At 43.7% G+C, this 18,081-nt stretch overlaps 1 protein-coding gene across 1 annotated transcript; it reads left to right on the top strand.

The window, feature by feature from the left end:
- Positions 1-2,343: 2,343 nt before the first annotated feature.
- slc1a3a (solute carrier family 1 member 3a) lies at positions 2,344-17,713 on the top strand. The gene is made up of 10 exons (XM_018758389.2): positions 2,344-2,644; positions 3,367-3,580; positions 6,248-6,385; positions 10,157-10,361; positions 10,732-10,774; positions 11,479-11,750; positions 12,596-12,829; positions 13,223-13,417; positions 14,218-14,352; positions 15,262-17,713. Exons 2-10 carry the CDS (start codon positions 3,400-3,402, stop codon positions 15,461-15,463), a joined length of 1,605 nt encoding a protein of 534 aa, XP_018613905.1. The 5' UTR covers positions 2,344-2,644; positions 3,367-3,399; the 3' UTR covers positions 15,464-17,713.
- Positions 17,714-18,081: the final 368 nt, after the last annotated feature.

Raw genomic sequence — 18,081 nt, 5'->3', positions numbered from 1 at the left:
GTCCAGTACTCACAAACCTAATTTACCCATTTAAAGATGACTTTTTCCACATGGTTTTGGCGGCAATATTGTGTGTCAAAATACTCACTGTGGGGTAGAAACCCTGGATTCCCCATTCCAGCTACTTTCCTGCCTCGTGGATCCACATTCATCCAGTTATTCCAGTTATGAACAAAAGTAGCAGCCCTGACGGTGGAAATTGAACTTGATTCCAAAGTGAGTTCCCCTGATTGCTTTTTTATTTTTAGAACCGTTCCTGGGCGCGTGTTGTTATCAACAGGATCCGTGACCTCGTTTTTAGGGTATTCTCTCTAATTATATTCGGTATTCCTTTAGAGAATCGCCTCCCCCATATCACAGAGCGACTCCTTATAGCACAAGTTTTACTTTCTTCAATTATAATTTACCCTCTCCTGTGCCACTTACTGCCGATCCAGTTTGAACATAAGCCGGCTGAGCCGATCCCTGGCCTGGAAACACTCTGTGTGCAACACGCTCATACAGATCTTGTATGTTTCTGTGTGCTGCAAACGTACTCCGCTCAACAATTAACTCATTCATCGAAGACTCTCTCGCAAAATCCCTCGTGCCCCCCTGAGCTGAAGGTAAGAAATGAAGTAAAATGAGAAATAAAACCCTTGTTCAGTGTACCCCAGTCATCGAAAATGTCTCACACCACTAATTGTTCAATGTCAGCTTGCGAATGACGATGGAACGAACATTTAATTCAAGAGAACCCCTACGTGGCCGTTCTGCTCCTCCGGGGATGCAGTGGGGTGTTTCTCTGCTTTTTTAAGCGGCTGCACATCTCACTACTGCAAGAGTGTGTTTATTCCCTTTCATTTGAGGAGTGATTTATTCAGTCTGCAGCTGAAATTCACTGATGTATGGATGAGTGACCCAGTGTAAGTAGTGTATCTAGCAGTATAAGTCTTCGGGTGCTCTGGTTTCCTCCCACAGTCCAAAGACATGCTGTTCAGGTTCCCCCATAGTGTGCGAGTGACAGAGAGTGTGTGTTCCAGACCTGTATGGATGAGTGACCCAGTGTAAGTAGTGTATCTAGCAGTGTAAGTCACCACGGTGAATAAGGTGTGTGGACTCATAACACTACATAGAGTTCATTGGAAGTTGCTTTGGAGAAAAGCATCTGGTTAGTGAATAAATGTTAATGTAAATGTAAATGAAATGAAGGGACCACGGATGTAAAATACCCTGGACGTTCACACACTGCTGACATTGGAAAACATTTCCTGCTGCTTCTAAACGAACTGCAGGCACCACGTCAGCGTTCAGACTGCGGCAGCATGGAAGTTGGTTAATAAAAAGATGCAGTGTTCTGCTGAATTCTGTCCAGCTGGTGGCTGCAACAGGATGGTCCAGAATGAGGACTCACTGGCTGAATGGTACCAGGGGAGCACATGCGCACACACACACACACACACACACGCACACACACACAATGTCTAAAACCACTTGTCCCAAGCGGGGTCGCGGCGAGCCAGAGCCTAACCCGGCAACACGGGGCACAAGGCCGGAGGGGGAGGGGACACACCCCGGATGGGGCGACAGTCCACCACAAGGCAGTCCAAGAGGGACTCGAACCCCAAACCCACTGCACCACCATGCCCTACCAAGGGCGCCTATGATAAAAAGAAACATGCCTTCTATTATATATTTGCCACTCATACACAGTTTTCATCATCCTGGAGCTGCAGGTGAGCGACAGCAAGGGCAACAGGTAGCACAGATGTTCATGGTGCCACCTTGCAGTCAAAGGAGCTGAGCTGAAATCCCACCTCCTGCTGTAGCGCAAGGTACTTGAGTCGCTCCAGTAAAAAGTTCTCGGCGGCAGAAATAATTATCAATGTAAGTTTCTTTATTTTTTCGGAGATGTACATCACTTTGGAAAAAAGCATCTGCTAAATGAATAAATGTGAATGTAAGTACCTTTTACCGAAAATTGTTAAATAAGCAAACAAACAGATACATAAACAAAGAGTATATTTCAAAATGAGTTGTGACAATGAAGAATCGCACATTCGTGAGGTAAATCTGACCACACGATACCACACTTATCTGAAATTCCCACACCTTAACACAATAAGAACTGTAAATGCCCAGTCTGGTTTTGACACAATGCAACTTGCAGGTGGAGACAAAAATAATATTTTTAACAAATTCCTTCGCTTCCTTGTCATTCGGTGTCAATTCCTTAGGATCGGAGGTGTTTAAAGAGTAGAGCTCAAAGGCCGGCTTGGAAGGGCACCTCACTGGGGTCCAGTAGGAAAGAGAGTCCCTACCCCCTCCTGCTCCTCAAGACACTTTGTCTGGCAGGGGGGTTCCTCCTCTCTCCTTCATCTTGCTCCTGCTCCAGTCCCCAGGGTTTGGATGGAAGTCTCCTCCCACTCCCACAAGTCCTGAGCACGAAGGATGCTCTATCTCTCAGAAGCATCTCTGCCTTCCCCAGCAGCCGCGCACCTCCGTTACCTGCTCTGTCCTCCGCGGCCGCGGCCACACCTGCGCTCTTCGCGTCGCCCGCATCCTCACGTTCAGAGACGGCTCCCTGCTCCGAGAGACAGCCCGCACAAAGTCGAGCGGAAGGGAGCAAGTCCAGAAGAACTCTTATCAAGCGATAACGCTGAAGGTTAGTGTACGATCCCGTTTAATGCTCACGAACGTTACCCGGTCTTTGGGGCTCGGCGTCCGTGATGCTTTCATAACTGACGGCTTGTGACGTTTGTCTGGTTGAAACAATGGTCTTTTGCGAAGGTGCTCAGCTCAGTTTTGGAAGCCGTGATTGCCGAGCGCGTGACTGCCGAGAAACGTATGTGACGTTCCTCTCTTCATTTATTTACTGCTTAAGCACTGGTGTATTGAACAAACCTAACACTAAAAATCAACTTGGATAAATGCAGAATCTGAGAGAAGTATAATAATGCCGTTGACGTACTTAAGGAAATAAAAGGTTGCGATACTGGCGCTGCTGGTGTGATCAGGCATCTGGACTTCCTCCACATTTACACTATGGATTCATACCGACGTATGTATTATTAGGAATGTTTGCTATGAAGATGCTGTAAGCGTAGCTGGACAGGTGGACATACACAACACAGGTACTGAGTGTGTGGGTCGTTAGCCTTATTGTGTAGAACCCTCAACACCCAACGTGTCACTGCTAGCACTTTCTAGTAGAGCGTCGGGGTCCAGAAGACCAGAAGTCTGCGGAGTCCTGGAGGAGAATCACAGTTTTTTTTTAGACTGAAAGGCTTGTCTACAAATTGAGCTGAAGAAACAGTTATAGTTTAGAACTGTGAGCTGGAGAAATTGTTATTGATAAAAGCTGAGCAGCTCCACCTGCTCTTGCAGGGTCAGGACTGATCTGTTCCGGAGGTGCTGGCCATGACCCGGTGCAACGGGGAGGACCCGCGGGCCCTGAGCCGCATGGAGCTGATCCGACAGGGACTCCAGCTGAGCTCGCTGAGGGCCAAGAAGAAGGTGAAGAACATAACCAAGAATGACGTCAAGAGCTTCATGAGGAGGAACGCGTTTGTCATCTTCACCATCGCCGCCGTCCTTGTCGGTGAGTGCGCTTGTCCACTGACCGTACGTCCCAGCGGCTTGTCTTGGATCCTCATCTTCACGTTCATCCCGTTGGGGCATCAGTACAGGTTCTGGCTACAGGTTTTTAACAGAGAAGCTGTCAAGAAGCTGCTGGAAATTCCAGCTGGAGTTTGCAAGAGTGTAGCAGCAGTCAGTGTATTCATCATCTCTGCATTTTCATTAACGGCTCGTCCTGGTCAGGGTCACGGAGGTCTGGAGCCTATCCTGGAATCACTGGGCACAAAGCTGAGGGTGGCTGGTTGTCAGTCCATCACAGCACAACCCCACACCCTCACCCAACCATTCACACACTACGGGCAATTTAGCATCGCCAATCAGTTTTACACACACACACACACACACACTTTCTGAACTGCTTGTCCCATACAGGGTCACAGGGAGCCAGAGTCTAACCTGGCAACTCAGGGCGTACGGCTGGAGGGGGAGGGGACACACCCAGGACGGGACTCCAGTCCATCGCAAGGCACCCCAAGCAGGACTCGAACCCCAGACCCACCAGAGAGCAGGACCCAGTCCAACCCACTGCACCACCGCACCCCCTCCAATCAGTTTTATTCTTTATATATTACTTATTTATATTTATTTATAATATTTTTTATTTTTTCTGCTCATTCACAAACTTGCATAGATATACAGACACACTGAAACGCTCACAATAGTCCCTGATCCTTGCAAACACTGGGGAACATTATCATCAGTGTCAAGGTACTGGTCAGGTTTTTCTTCAGCAAATTTAATTTATACCGTAGTCCTACCTTAAAAATGTGGTAAAAGCTGCCTTGGTTTATCTCAATCTCTGAAGTTGTCTAAGAGAAAAGATTATAAAAATTTGTGATAACACCTGGTATTAGCTCAAAATTCAAAGTCATAACATGCTTGCACACCACAAGCTTCACTGTTTGCAGCTGGAGTTTACCTTTATTCATTTAGCTGACACTTTTCTCCAAAAGGGCTCACCATGTTAACTTACAATTATTTACCTATATATACAGTTGGGTAACACCCCCCCACAGAGCAATTCATGGTAAGTATCATGCTCAAGGGTGCTATAGGTAGAGGTGAGACTCAAACCTATGACCTTTGGGTTCAAAGGCAGCAGCTCCAACCACTACTCTAGTATCTGAGTTAGTCATTATTTCACCTGATAGGCCTCAATGTGTCACATATTTGAAAAATTCCTGTGTTCTGAGGGATCGTTGCAAAGGCGTTTAGTTCCAGATGCTGGTTCAGGGTGGAATTTAAGTTGCAGCCCCGTGCCCTCAGCATTGCCTGGCGCTGATGGAAAAAGTTCTTCCATGCCATGCAATATGTGCAAGAGTGGAGTCAGGTTCACCAACAGGGCAACCCCCCATCCCATCCCATCCCATCCCATCCCATCCCATCCCCCATGCCCCCCCATTCCATGCTTCTCTGATGAACGTGCACCTGCACAGCCCTTCAACAGTCAAATTTTGTGTGCAGCTGCTATGTGATGGACAGGGGTCTCATCCAGGGCGTACCCTATGCTCGCAAGACAGGCTCCATACCACTGTGACCCTGCATTAGGAGGACTTAAAGAGTTATTGATAGTGAATGGGTGAGTGATATTTTGTCATAGGTACCATAAACAAGCCACAGTAAAGGGAACACTTTACATTTTGTGGATTCAAAGATCCAAACTTCCCATGAGGGAAAAGGCTAGAGCCAGAAAACGTGAATGGATACCAAATGAATATGGTCACTACATGTATGGTCACTATTCCTTATGCTGGTCATGTCTGCAATATGGGGTCACTTCAATTCACTTCATTTTTATAGAGAGCTCTTTTCACCAGAGTGACTCAGAGCACTAAACAAGGTCGGTGATCTAAAATTACACTTATAAAAGATGTAGTCACTAAGAGAGCAAACCAGCTGGCTGCAGAGGAGAGGAAAACAAAAAAACTCCCAACCAACGAGAAATGGGAGAAAAATAAACCTCTGACGGTCCAAGTATCAGTAGCCACCCAGCCGTTGTGGACATACTGCTGCGGATGACGGGACCTTACGCAGATATGTCTCAACAGAAAAGAGAAGTACAGCTATCAGGTCACTGACACATTCACGCACTACAGACGATTAATAGTCACCATTCGACCTAAAACACACCTGGAGGAAACCAGGAGGAGGACATGCACTCTCACAAAATGTATTATTGTATGTGAAAGATCTCATAGGCAAATATATACAAAACAGTGTGTGAATGACAGAGAGAGTGTGTTCCACTGATGTATGGATGAGTGACCCAGTGTAAGTAGTGTATCTAGCAGTGTAAGTCACCGTGGTGAATGAGGTGTGTGGGTTGATTACACTACACAGAGTTCATTGGAAGTCCCTTTAGAGAAAAGCGTCTGCTAAATAATGTAAATATAAATATTGCTGGGGTTCTAAAGTTCTTGACTGTAACTTTCTCACTCCAGAGCTGTTGTGCCACGCGGTCCTCCCATAAAGTTCAGTTATTTATAGAATGTAGTCATCGGCTTTAGTAAATGCTACATGGAGCCTCTGTAAATATGATATACGTATGTTGAATATTTATTTTATATGCTAAATACATTATATCACATTGGCCGAAAGAGGTATTAACGTGACTCGTCTGTCTTTTCAGGCTTGATATTGGGTTTTTCCTTACGGCCCTTGAAGATGTCATACCGTGAGGTGAAGTACTTCTCCTTTCCCGGTGAGATGCTGATGCGCATGCTGCAGATGCTGGTGCTCCCGTTGCTGGTCTCCAGTCTCATCACAGGTGAGCGCAGCTGTGTTCTGCATTGCACAGGCTGCACAGTTTGTCCAAACCTGGAAGGTTGCACAGTACTGCTTGTTCACATGGCTTTAATCGCACCTTGCTATTCTAAAAGCTAATAATATGGACACCATCTATTACAGGGATTTCACACCGTTGTCATCAGTGACCACACACTGTATCTATAAATGAAATTGTAAACAAGGCTTCTATGTTTGAAAATTAAGTCTATGTCATACGTTATTAATTTTACTGATACGCTTTGTCAGACAGCAGGCAAAGCTCAACTGGGATTTTTGTTTTTGTTGTACTTCTAACCTCCTTGCTTGATTATTGTCAGTCTGTTGCTATGGTAACCACACACCCATCTGTTTGCATTTTGGATGCTATTTCACCAGACATTTTTTTTCAAAGGATAAACTTTATGGTTATTTAGATTTGATATTTAGGCTAGAAGGTAAAATTTCAAGGTGGATTTTTCTTCAGCAGAAATTGGTCGCCTGAATAATTAACTGGCTCATTGTAAACACTGCACCTTTATTTATTGCTAATAATGGTGCATGAATTTGAATACTTACATTTATTCACTTACCAGACACTTTTCTCCAAAGCACCTTCCAATAAACTCTATGCAGTGTTATGAGCCCACACACCTTATTCACCAAGGTTACTTACACTGCTAGATACACTACTTACACTGGGTCACTCATCCATTCATCATTTGAACAAACTCTCTCTATGACACTCATGCACTACAGGGGAACCTGAACAGCATGTATTTGGACTGTGGGAGGAAACCCACACAGACACAAAGAGAACATGCAAACTCCACACAAACTGAGCAGGGATCAAACCCATATTCTTTCGCACCACCCAGGTGCTGTGAGACAGCAGTACTACATGCTGTGCCACCACACTACTCATTTCAGTTCTATGTGAAAGACAGTTAAAATCATAAATTGTTTGGCAAAAATATCTCAGAATTTCTTGGACAATCTGTCATCATGAATTCAGATGTAGAAAGTGTTTTGGCACAGCACGCATTATAGAAGTTAGACCTGCTGCCTTGTACCTGAAAATCTCAGGTTTGAAACACACCTCCTGCTAGAGTTCCCTCAGTCAAGGTACTTACAATAAATTGTTCTAGTAAATATTACCCTGCTGCATAAGTGGGTAAATCATTGTAAATAACTTACATTTATTTATTTAGCAGGTGCTTTTCTCCAAAGCAACTTCCAATGAACTCTATGTATCTTGACATTGTGAAGTTTCTTTGGCAACTACTGTCATCTAAATCAATGTGTGGATAATGTACTTGACCTATGGAAGGAACATTTCTCAAGAGTTCAACAGATTTGTCCATCTTGCAGTCTCCTACTATTGGCATTCTGCCCCAGTACCTTAACCACTCTGCCTTCTGTAGCTCTCTTTTAATGTAATTAAGAGTTAGCTCTGGGAGAGCTCTGTAGAAGGTAGTCACACCAGTGAATATTTTTCACTTCTATCTGACAACCAGATGGTTTAATAAAGGGAGGTCTTGCAGACACACACTAGACCTTTGAGTAGCATTCCATTGCCTTCCTGTACTTAAACTTGAACAGTGGCCTTCAGGACCATGTTGACATGACAGTACAGCGGCTGGGTGGGAGGATGCAGGTTCAGTGCGGGGCGCTCAGCAGATATACGTCACTTGGGTTTGGCTGCCTCTGTTTGCACTGGGGACGGGTAGGTAGTGTGTTTCCTTGTCATAAAAATGAGTGACAGGGAGAACTAGAGATGTTTGGGCACATGGCAGATGGGAGTGGGTACTGGGCAGCACGGAGAAGAAGAAACAGACAGAGAATGACAGATGAGGGAGGGAAGGGACAGGAAAAGATGAACCGAGACTTCGCCTGATGAATGGTTCGCGAATGCCAAACATCACAGCAGTGAAAGAGATCAGACCTGTGAGAGATTGTTTGGAAACGTCAGATAAACTTTAAATGAACTCCTGCTAATAATTATCTGCATGAGCAGATGCAAGCTTCAGACTTTTAGGGAAAGTGTCACAGATCACAGTGTAAATTTGCCAATTAAATTATTATTGCTTCCGTCGTTGATACGCATTAAAGAAAACCTCTAAAACGAGTACCGTACTTGGTTTAACGCTAGCAGATCATTCGCCTGCTAAAGGGTTATTTAGGAAATGCAGAGTTATGACCCCGAGAGTCGGGTAGTCCGTTGTGGCTCCTCTGTATACACAAACAATGTGAAATACCAACATTGCACATTAAAACGTGCAGTTGCATTTCCCTCTAGAGCCGCTCTCGTGGCTCCTTTGTTTTAGTGGGTGCTTTAAACAAAGCCAACCATCCGCAGTACATTCCAGGAAACCCATTTGTGTAGCTGGATACTTCCTTGTATGAATTCAGGTTAAGAGTTGCATGTTGCCTAGGGGCAGAGCAGAGCGGTACTCTTCTGGGATTTGAACTGACACATGTTCCGTAAAGGTGACCGTGACAAGCAGGCTCTGAAAGACAGGGCTACAGCGAGCCTGAACCGATCTAGAACTAATACACTTAGCACTGGGGCCTCCAGCGGCGATACGTTTGTCTTGTCAGGTCTGATAGCACGACCGTTTAGTTCAGACTGGGTTACACTTGGTTTCATACCTCTGTGTTGAGGACAGTGGAGGTAAGAGCATCTTTGCAAAATAAGAAGTTAGAATTGATGTTGCTGTAGCAACAACAGGACATTAAAGCATAGCTGGATGATCTTGTCAGGTTTCCCAGGTTGGATTAAGGAGGTGGCAGGGGGTGGTGGCAGAGATGTGGGAGGGGATGGATGGACTTCTGGGGCTTTAAGAGGGAAAAAGCACTGTAACTCAAGGAAGGGTTAGGGAAAAAGATGCCATTTATCCATCAAAATGTCACAAAGTCAGAAAAATGCACCTGCGTTTTGCTCATGCAGACAGACCGCCCCCCCCGCCCCCAATGTTTTTCAGGGACAAATAACACTACTGTGGTAAATGTGGTCTAAAAGACAGACAGTATCTTTACTTAGGTCCATCTTATTTGTCACTTTCTTCAGTCTTTATTGTCTTTTTTTTCCTTCCAGTATCCTTGATCCTGTTGCCCCCACTTTGTCTCTTATGCCAAATTTTGACAATGTGTGTGTGTGTGTGAAATGAGCGTTGCAGCTTGTTTGCTCCAGCAGCCCGGTAGTTGACCTTTAGCGTACGTGATTGACTGTCATTTCTCCCGAGCTTCAACTTCATCCAGGGAAGTGCTTGTTTTCTATGCTGGGTTGAGTAACATTTCAGTTAGTGTTTGTTTCACACCTGTAACAGCACGGTGAGCCGTTATGATGTGAGGCCGACTGAAAAGATCCAGATCACGAGGCCCCTGAGGGCAGGAAGCTCTTGTCCCTGGTGTTCAGAGCACAGGCCAAAGATCATTGAAACACTTTTTCCCATACTGAGTCCTCCAAACGCACTGTTTCCTCTGTAAAGCGATATTCTATAGACATGTCAAAAGGAGTCGAGAATGCAGGGATTTCAAATTTGTCCATAGAGAAGTATGTAAATATAGTTGTTGGCACCAACTTTTTCTATTAATAACTTTGTTATTGCACTGACTCTTTTAGAATGTCAACAGATACATCTGCAGAATGTAGCTTGCGTACCCCTTTATTGATTAAGTACCATATTTTACAGTAGCGGTTGGAGGAATTGATTGCAGATTAACCTGTAAATTTTTTAGAGCAGCTCTTTAACCACTGTCCCACCTGCACCAGGTATGGCAGCGCTGGACAGCCGGTCATCTGGGAAGATGGGCATGCGGGCTGTGGTGTACTATATGACCACCACATTCGTGGCCGTCTTCATCGGTATCATCATAGTGCTCATCATCCATCCTGGCAAAGGCTCCAAGGAGGAGTTTGGGAAACAGCAGAAGATCGAGCAAGTCAGTCCAGCAGACGCCTTTCTGGACCTCATTAGGTACACACCTCCACTCCCTGTACCTGGAGCAGGTTGGGGTTCCATTGATCCCAAAGCAGGTGTAAATTTTACCCTACATATAAATAGATCTCATTCAAGATACTATTTATGTAAAAAAAAGGCCTAATCTTCTATGATTATTTAGGTTTACTGTCAAATGGCTTGAATACAGATTGTTGTTCATCTACTGGTGTTCTAACAGCAAGCCTTGGGTAACTTAGCTAGTCCTCTTGATTCAGTCAATTTACTGACATTTAATGACCTTTCGCCTAAGAAAAGCTGCTTAAATGCATTTTCTTCATCCAGCTGTATGTGTTACAAACTATATTTGGTGACATTTAAGCTTTTCTTTTCTGATTTTCCATTGCAGAAACATGTTTCCTCCAAACCTTGTGCAAGCTTGCACTCAACAGGTATAAACCCATTTTTGACTTTAATTTATTCCTTTATCACCCACTTCAGTATCAGGATAAGCCACAGGAAGCTGTGTTGTGTTAAATCATGTAACACATCCGTACATCCAATTCATTACATTTCAATAACTTCCTGCCCTGCACACGGTTGTGGTAATCTGGAGCATATCCCTGAAACACTGGGGGGAGGGGGGGGAACTACCCCGGAGTGGACACCAGGGTTGTTTATATATTTACTGAACTTTTTCTGTGTGGAGATTGTTTTCAAAGCAGAACACAAGCTTAAAAATTACTAGTCACTATGTTGTTTGGGCTTTGTCCCAACAACTATTGAACAAAACAATACAGTACAGATCATTAATACCTGTTGAAGAGTGTGGACATGTTACTGATGGTCACAGAATAATGTGCAAGTCCAAGTCAGAAAAAATGAACAAATCTGTATTTTTGAGTTTCTTTCTTATTTTCCGTAGGCTGGTTTTGTACTTCAGTTACAGATTAGTTTTACTTTGATTATTTGTTGTGTCTGACACAGTTGTGCTTTACTCACACTCAAAATTGCAGGAGACAATTGGATTGGGACTTCTCCATTGCACTTGTTCTCTAGCCTGCTTATGCTCGATGTACTGTACTACTGTGGTAAAATCACGCCCATTCAGAATATGTGAGCTCCTTTCTCTGACTGCCTCCCATTCGGGCCCCAGTACAAGACGCAGTACGGGAAGAGAGTCGTGCAGGTCAAGGTGATTGTGAACGAAAGCCTCTTCAACCTGACCAACGGCACTCAGGAGATCACACGGGAGGAGGTGGTTCCCTTGCCAGGCACTGTGGGTGGAGTCAATGCCCTTGGCCTTGTTGTCTTCTCCATGTGCTTTGGCCTGATCATCGGCAACATGAAAGAACAGGGCCAGGGGCTCCGGGACTTCTTTGACTGCCTCAATGAGGCCATCATGAAACTGGTGGCCCTCATTATGTGGTAAGTTACACAGTAAATCAGTGTCACATACAGAGGGGTGAAGTTCTCACTCTTGGGCAAGCAGGTGGCATAATGGTTGAAGAACTAAATTTAGAGACTGCAGGTACAAATATTACAAAAACAATTACTGTTGTGCGTTTGTCATGTGGAAGCGGGGACGGCTGAACCCAAGTGCAGGATCAGGTGTCAGGAACCAAGGGATCAGGCAAGTTCTCGTTGTCGGGGAAGGGCGAAGAGTTGGTCAGTCGGCGGTCAGATTGAGAGCGAGGATCCAAGGACGTGGTCAGGGGACGAAGTGAAGGGTCAAAAGCCTGGAAACGGAGACAGGAAGTGAGGGACGAGGAAGAACTAGACATATCATAGGAGGGACGGTAGTCTCAGTGAGATTCCGCGATTGTACAGGAGCCTGAGGTGGGTCTTTTAAAAGCAAGCGCTCAGTCAGGTGGTTGACTGGTGTCAGGTGCTGTCGACTGTGCTGCGGGCGTGGACATGACAACATTAGAGTAAGGTATCTCATGGGCACCTGATTTGTACTTTGCTGAAGGGTGAAAATTCTTTGGAGGAAGGAAACCTGTGATTGTACTTTGGAACATGCCTCACTTTTAAATTCTACACATTTAATTGACACAAGCGACCCTGCGCTGTTGTAGCTGCCCGAAAGATTGTTGCCCTTCGAGGTTTGATTTAAAAAAGTCTCCCTTAAGCTGTAGAGTCAAACTACTAACATTTTTGTACTGATGCATATATGGAATTATTATTGACCCTATATACTCAGAGAGCAAAGTAATAATAGTGATAACAGTGCACTAATATGTTTTGTTTCTTCCTCACCCTCCACCTCCCAGGTACGCTCCTATCGGCATTCTGTTCCTGATCGCAGGCAAGATCGTGGAGATGGATGACCTCACAGCCATGGGTGGGCAGCTGGGCATGTACACCATCACGGTCATCATTGGGCTGTTCATCCATGGCGTGATGGTCCTTCCCACCCTGTACTTCCTCATTACACGGAAGAACCCCTTCATCTTCATTGGTGGGCTGCTACAGGCTCTCATCACTGCCCTGGGAACATCATCTAGGTTGGTGTCCTGAAACCATTACTTCAGCCCCTTCATGAATTATTTTAAAAAATGCCCTGCATCAAATTAAGTCATTCACATTATCCAGACAGGTATTACTACTGTACCTGAGCCTGCTTTACTCATACTGGTTACAATGAAACATGACCAGATATGGATCTGAATTTGATCAGAAGATACCATCTTCCAAATTCTACTGCTACATCTTCTCGGATTTTGGTATCTTGAGTAAAATGCTATCCATATGTAATTAGGCAGATATCAAAAGGCTGAGGATGTTGAATCAGCCTTACCCAACATGATAAAGTGCCATCTTTGCCCCTGTACTCTACGTGAGCCCATTTGTGTTCACTTATTCCCTCTTTGACCATTTCGTGCAAATGTGCCACTCAGCTCAGCGACCCTGCCCGTCACTTTCAAGTGCCTGGAGGACAACAACAACGTGGACAAGCGTGTGACTCGTTTTGTGCTGCCAGTGGGCGCCACTATCAACATGGATGGCACCGCGCTCTATGAGGCATTGGCTGCCATTTTCATCGCCCAGGTCAACAACATGGAGATGAACTTTGGCCAGATCATAACTATCAGGTACAGAAATATGCACCTGACCCTGTTCCACCTTTGGCCCTTAGTCCAGTTCCATCAAGGAACAATAGCAATGTACATTTATGTCATTTATGTTATTCAGTGTCTATATGTGTATTTCAATTTTATGTTTTTATATTTAATAAAGATGCATAGATCAATTAACCAGTTTTAGAGAAAACCAGGAGCTTGTTGTTTAAGCATAAAAGTTCCCTAATTACTATAATTCTAGCTGGAGTGGAGTGTCCATGTAGCCGCTTTGTTTTTTTCCTATGGTAAGATTGGGATAATAACGATGATACCGATAATAAAACTGGGACATTGCATGGAGTCATTCATTTGGTGACAATTTGGAAAAGTATATGTATTGTGATTGTATGGTATTGTTTAATTGGGTTAGTTGAGTTTGTGGAGTTGCTGTATTTGTTGAGGGTGAAGGGCATCTAACATGTATGTGGAGGGGGGTGGGTCTGGGATGCCAGACTGAACTCTTGAGCCTTCCTGAAGTGTTGTGGGCCTAATTCAACAAAACACCGACGAAGGGAGGTGCCCACTTGACAACCTCTATGAAATACCCATGTTGGCACGCTGCGGTTGATGTGGTGGTTGGGGGAGGAAATTAAGCCATTTGGTCTCGAGTCATGGAGATGTACGATGGAGATGCTGGATGTGTTTTTCTGCGGCTTCCCGGCGGAGTCGGTTGGACCGGGTCCTTGCGTACAGCCATTATTTTATACGCATGGGGTGGAACATCTTATCCTGCGTATGTTGAATGAATGGTATTTGTGATTCTTGTGCAACAGTATCACGGCTACTGCTGCGAGTATCGGTGCTGCCGGAATACCCCAGGCCGGTCTGGTCACCATGGTGATCGTGCTGACCTCAGTGGGGCTGCCCACAGACGACATCACCCTCATCATCGCGGTGGATTGGTTCCTGTAAGTTTGCCCGCTTCTCACATTTTGCATAAATAAATGCAGATGAAAACATCATCTTCTTTCATCTTCTTTAATACATAAAGGGCAAGTTTGCAGTAACGTAGCTACGCCTACAGCTACACGCAGCGGCGTTCATTTTTGAAGTCAGGTAATCCCTCAGAGCGATTTCAGCGCAGTCCCGATGACACACTTCACCAGCCCCAGAGTCTTGCTCTATATTTTATCTTTCAGTTTTGAATTTGTGCAATTTGTTTTAACACAGAAACATAATTAGCTGGCCCAAATTCATTTCTTCAATTAGAATCCGGTTCCCCACAAATTATCGGGCTAATTAGAAAAAATGGCAGTACTGGTTTCCTTTAAATTAGGAGAGAGCCCAGCATACGGAGCTGACAGCACCGTTATGTCTGACATTGAGCAAAAAACAATACCTCTTATCCCAGATTCTCTGATTGTCAGTGTGACCTTTGACTTGTGAGAACAGTTCAGACCAGTGGATTACAAGCAGGGACCGTTCAGGTTATTATTATTATTATTATTATTTAGCTGATGCCTTTGTCCAGCCAGATATATGTAACCCTATTTAATATACAGTATATTTTATATTTACATATTTAATTCACACATAACCATTCTGTTATCTCTTTCCCACCCCCCTCTCTACTATCTACTGCTCACATTTTCCATCTCTGTTCCTCTTTTTCCTCTCTGCCCTTCCCTCCCTTGACCCTTTCCACCTTCTATTCTCTCATTCTGTTTTCCTCTTGCTCCCAACCCTCCATTATTTCATCTACTCTCCTGTCACTGTGTTCTCAACTCTTCCATTTCCACCCTTCTCCCCATGTCCTTCCCTTTCCCTGCCTCTGCTCGTCTCCTCCGCGTTGTCTGTCTTTCCTCCTCTTCTCTCAGGGACCGTCTTCGCACCACCACCAATGTGCTCGGCGACTCAATCGGGGCAGGCATCGTGGAGTACCTGTCCCGGGACGAGCTGGAGGACAGCGACACGGAGATGGGCAACTCTGTGGTGGAGGAAAGGCAGGCGAGGAAGCCATACCGACTCATCTCCCAGGATGACTATGGGAAACCTCGATCCAGTGAATCAAAGATGTAGTTGCCATGCAGTACTGTACTCCTTGTATGCTGTTCAATGTACCACACGATACGCCATCCATATTTTGTAGACCAAGTCAGGTCCTTTCCGGTAAAACTAGGGTGCACGTTTGTGAACTTATCCCCTATTTTTATGTTAACAAGGCACCGGTGTACTTCTTCAACAACGGATGTCATTACATAAACTGTATATGTCAAACAAATTTTCATGAACAACAGCTGTAAAAGCAATGTTATCACACTGGGAAAAACAGTGCAGTTTTGCACAAAGCACTAAGACGAAGACATCTTGTGCCCAAAGAAATCCCGAGGGGAACAATTTGGAAAAAACCAATAGAATGAGAGACAATGATCTAGCTGTACATATTTAATTATTGTTTCCTTAGCAAAATTAATGCAGCATTTTGCTTCTACCTATATTATTGTTGTTATAATTTATTTAGCTCATGCCAAGGTGACGTACCACATTAGACAAGTGTCTTTACAATTATTTGCCCATTAACACAGAAGGGTATTTTTTACCGGAGCGATGTCAGGTAAGTACCTTGATCAAGAACACTGCAATGCCCTTCAGACTGCAGGATGACAGCCTTAACTTTCAAACAGCAATTTGTATTAACATCATTGCTCAACAAAGGTCAATGAGTTATTTTGCAGCCCAGCTTTAAATACAAATTTTATGTATTTTTTTTTAATGGCTGCGCAGATGAAAGTTATTTCCACCTTTAATAGTCCATATTAATAAGAGAAATAACAAGTTCTCACTCACTGCATGTTGAGGTCCTCCTGACATGGCCAGTCTGACACGTGTACCTGTTTTTCTGTCTCTCCCATCTATTTCTGTCACCACTTACCACAGTGTAGTTTAATTTTTTATCAGGCTCACAGAGGTAACTAAATTAAAAAAACATTTGCTAACGGTTGGACTGAACGTTCACCAGATGTTTTGCAGCAACAAAGCAGTGTCACATCACAGCTTTTTGTTTCATTATTATTTTATTAATTTATGCTTGATAAACATGTGCCAGGAAGCAATGCGTGTGAGGTGGTATTCTCACGATTTACATACAAAACATTTTTTCAATCTTCTCTCATTTATTTTAAGGAAAATATCCAAAGAACGTGTTCGTTTTAAGCATATTTTTGCTCATATTGCATCAAAGAAAAAAACTCTATTATTGAACTGGCTACGAAGGAATGCAGGGGAGTCCCTTGACATATTTGAACAGGTGTAGATTTATGGCATTTGAAAGAATGATGGAAAGAGATGTTGAAGGAGGAAAGGAAGGCAGACAGACTACTGAGGGAGACCCAAAGCACATCATTCTGGAAGACGGGTCTTATGTGTCACCGTGTGTCACTTATTACAGAAGGTGTGCAATAAGAACAATGAAATCATCAAAAGCTATTAATATCTGAATATTCGTAAGCGTTAACTGGAAATAGAGTCAACTTGGAGAAGCACTGTGTTTGCCAGAGCCTTCCCTTCATGGAGATCACCCATCTGCTCTCTGGCCCTCTGTGCTCATCTTAGGGAAGGCTCATTCCCACGGACTGAACCCGTTTCACTGGGCAAGTTTGCAGGATAGAAGTTTCCTTGGCATGGCCTCAAAAAAGATTCCTTCTCATACAGTTTTTTTCTTTTTCTGCTCTTTGGGAGGACTTTTCTTCCATTATCCTACCTTCTGGTTCAAGTTGCATTAAATGGATTAATTGACCTGTTTAATGTGCGTTCTGAAAAGCTAAAATCTATTACATTTTCCACGTCTTAAAATCGTTCTCTGCATGTTTTATCGTGTGACATAAAAGTAGGCTTTTAACGTTTAAATCACAAATGTTACAGTTGTATTCCCACATATTTTTTTTTTTATTTTGCTAAGTACTGCAGTGTATACAAAAAGTTGTTCTGAAATTGTTTATATTGAGAGTATGTGTTGTAGATATTAATGTACAGTACCTATAAGAGAACTGAAATACTGATTTGTGGCTGTAAATTTGCCATAAATATTTAAATTGAAAATCTTACAAACTGCTCGTGCTAGGTGGAGAGAGCATACATTAACACAACCTTGTATGATGACCTAAGATCTATGTGACTTAATTATGGAGAATGTGATGTACAGTATCACCTTTGTTTTGGTGTGTAGTCATGCACATTTTACCGGCTAACATGGATTGATGTATGCATAAATATAAATCCTGTATCAGTAAAATGGTCAGATTGTCCAGGGTAAATATAGTTTTAAATAAAAATGGGAAAGATAAACAGTTCTCACTGTTGCTTCGTTGTATTTATTTTTATTACTTTCCTGAATGAACTGTTGTGGAATTTAATTCTATTACTTGTGCTGCTTTTTCCTAAGAGGTCACAGATCAGCAGTGGCCTGAGTACAAATACAGCATTAATCTGTGACATGTAAACTGCTTTGCTGCTTTAACAACCAAGGAGGTCTCTATAATAACCAAGTTGCATTGTCATTATGATCTTATTTAACAACACAATGGTGGGTCGACTCCCAGCTGTACTGAAACTCAAGGGTTTTGCCACCTGAATTATCACTTCAGGAAAATACCAATCTTCAAAAACAGATAAAAGGAGTCACTTTAGATTAAATGTTA

This window comes from Scleropages formosus, chromosome 17, assembly GCF_900964775.1.
Source record: "Scleropages formosus chromosome 17, fSclFor1.1, whole genome shotgun sequence".
NCBI classification, from domain to species: domain Eukaryota; kingdom Metazoa; phylum Chordata; class Actinopteri; order Osteoglossiformes; family Osteoglossidae; genus Scleropages; species Scleropages formosus.
The sequence above is the reverse complement of the archived record's forward strand: the minus strand, read 5'-3'. Positions and strand labels throughout refer to the sequence as shown.

What these genes read in the sequence shown, in the direction of transcription:
- slc1a3a (XM_018758389.2), top strand. Translation starts at nt 3,400, where the DNA reads ATGACCCGGTGCAACGGGGAGGACCCGCGGGCCCTGAGCCGCATGGAG. An exon ending in GGTCTCCAGTCTCATCACAG is followed by an intron (nt 6,386 to 10,156) that starts GTGAGCGCAGCT and finishes CACCTGCACCAG; the next exon opens with GTATGGCAGCGCTGGACAGC. An exon ending in TGCAAGCTTGCACTCAACAG is followed by an intron (nt 10,775 to 11,478) that starts GTATAAACCCAT and finishes TTCGGGCCCCAG; the next exon opens with TACAAGACGCAGTACGGGAA.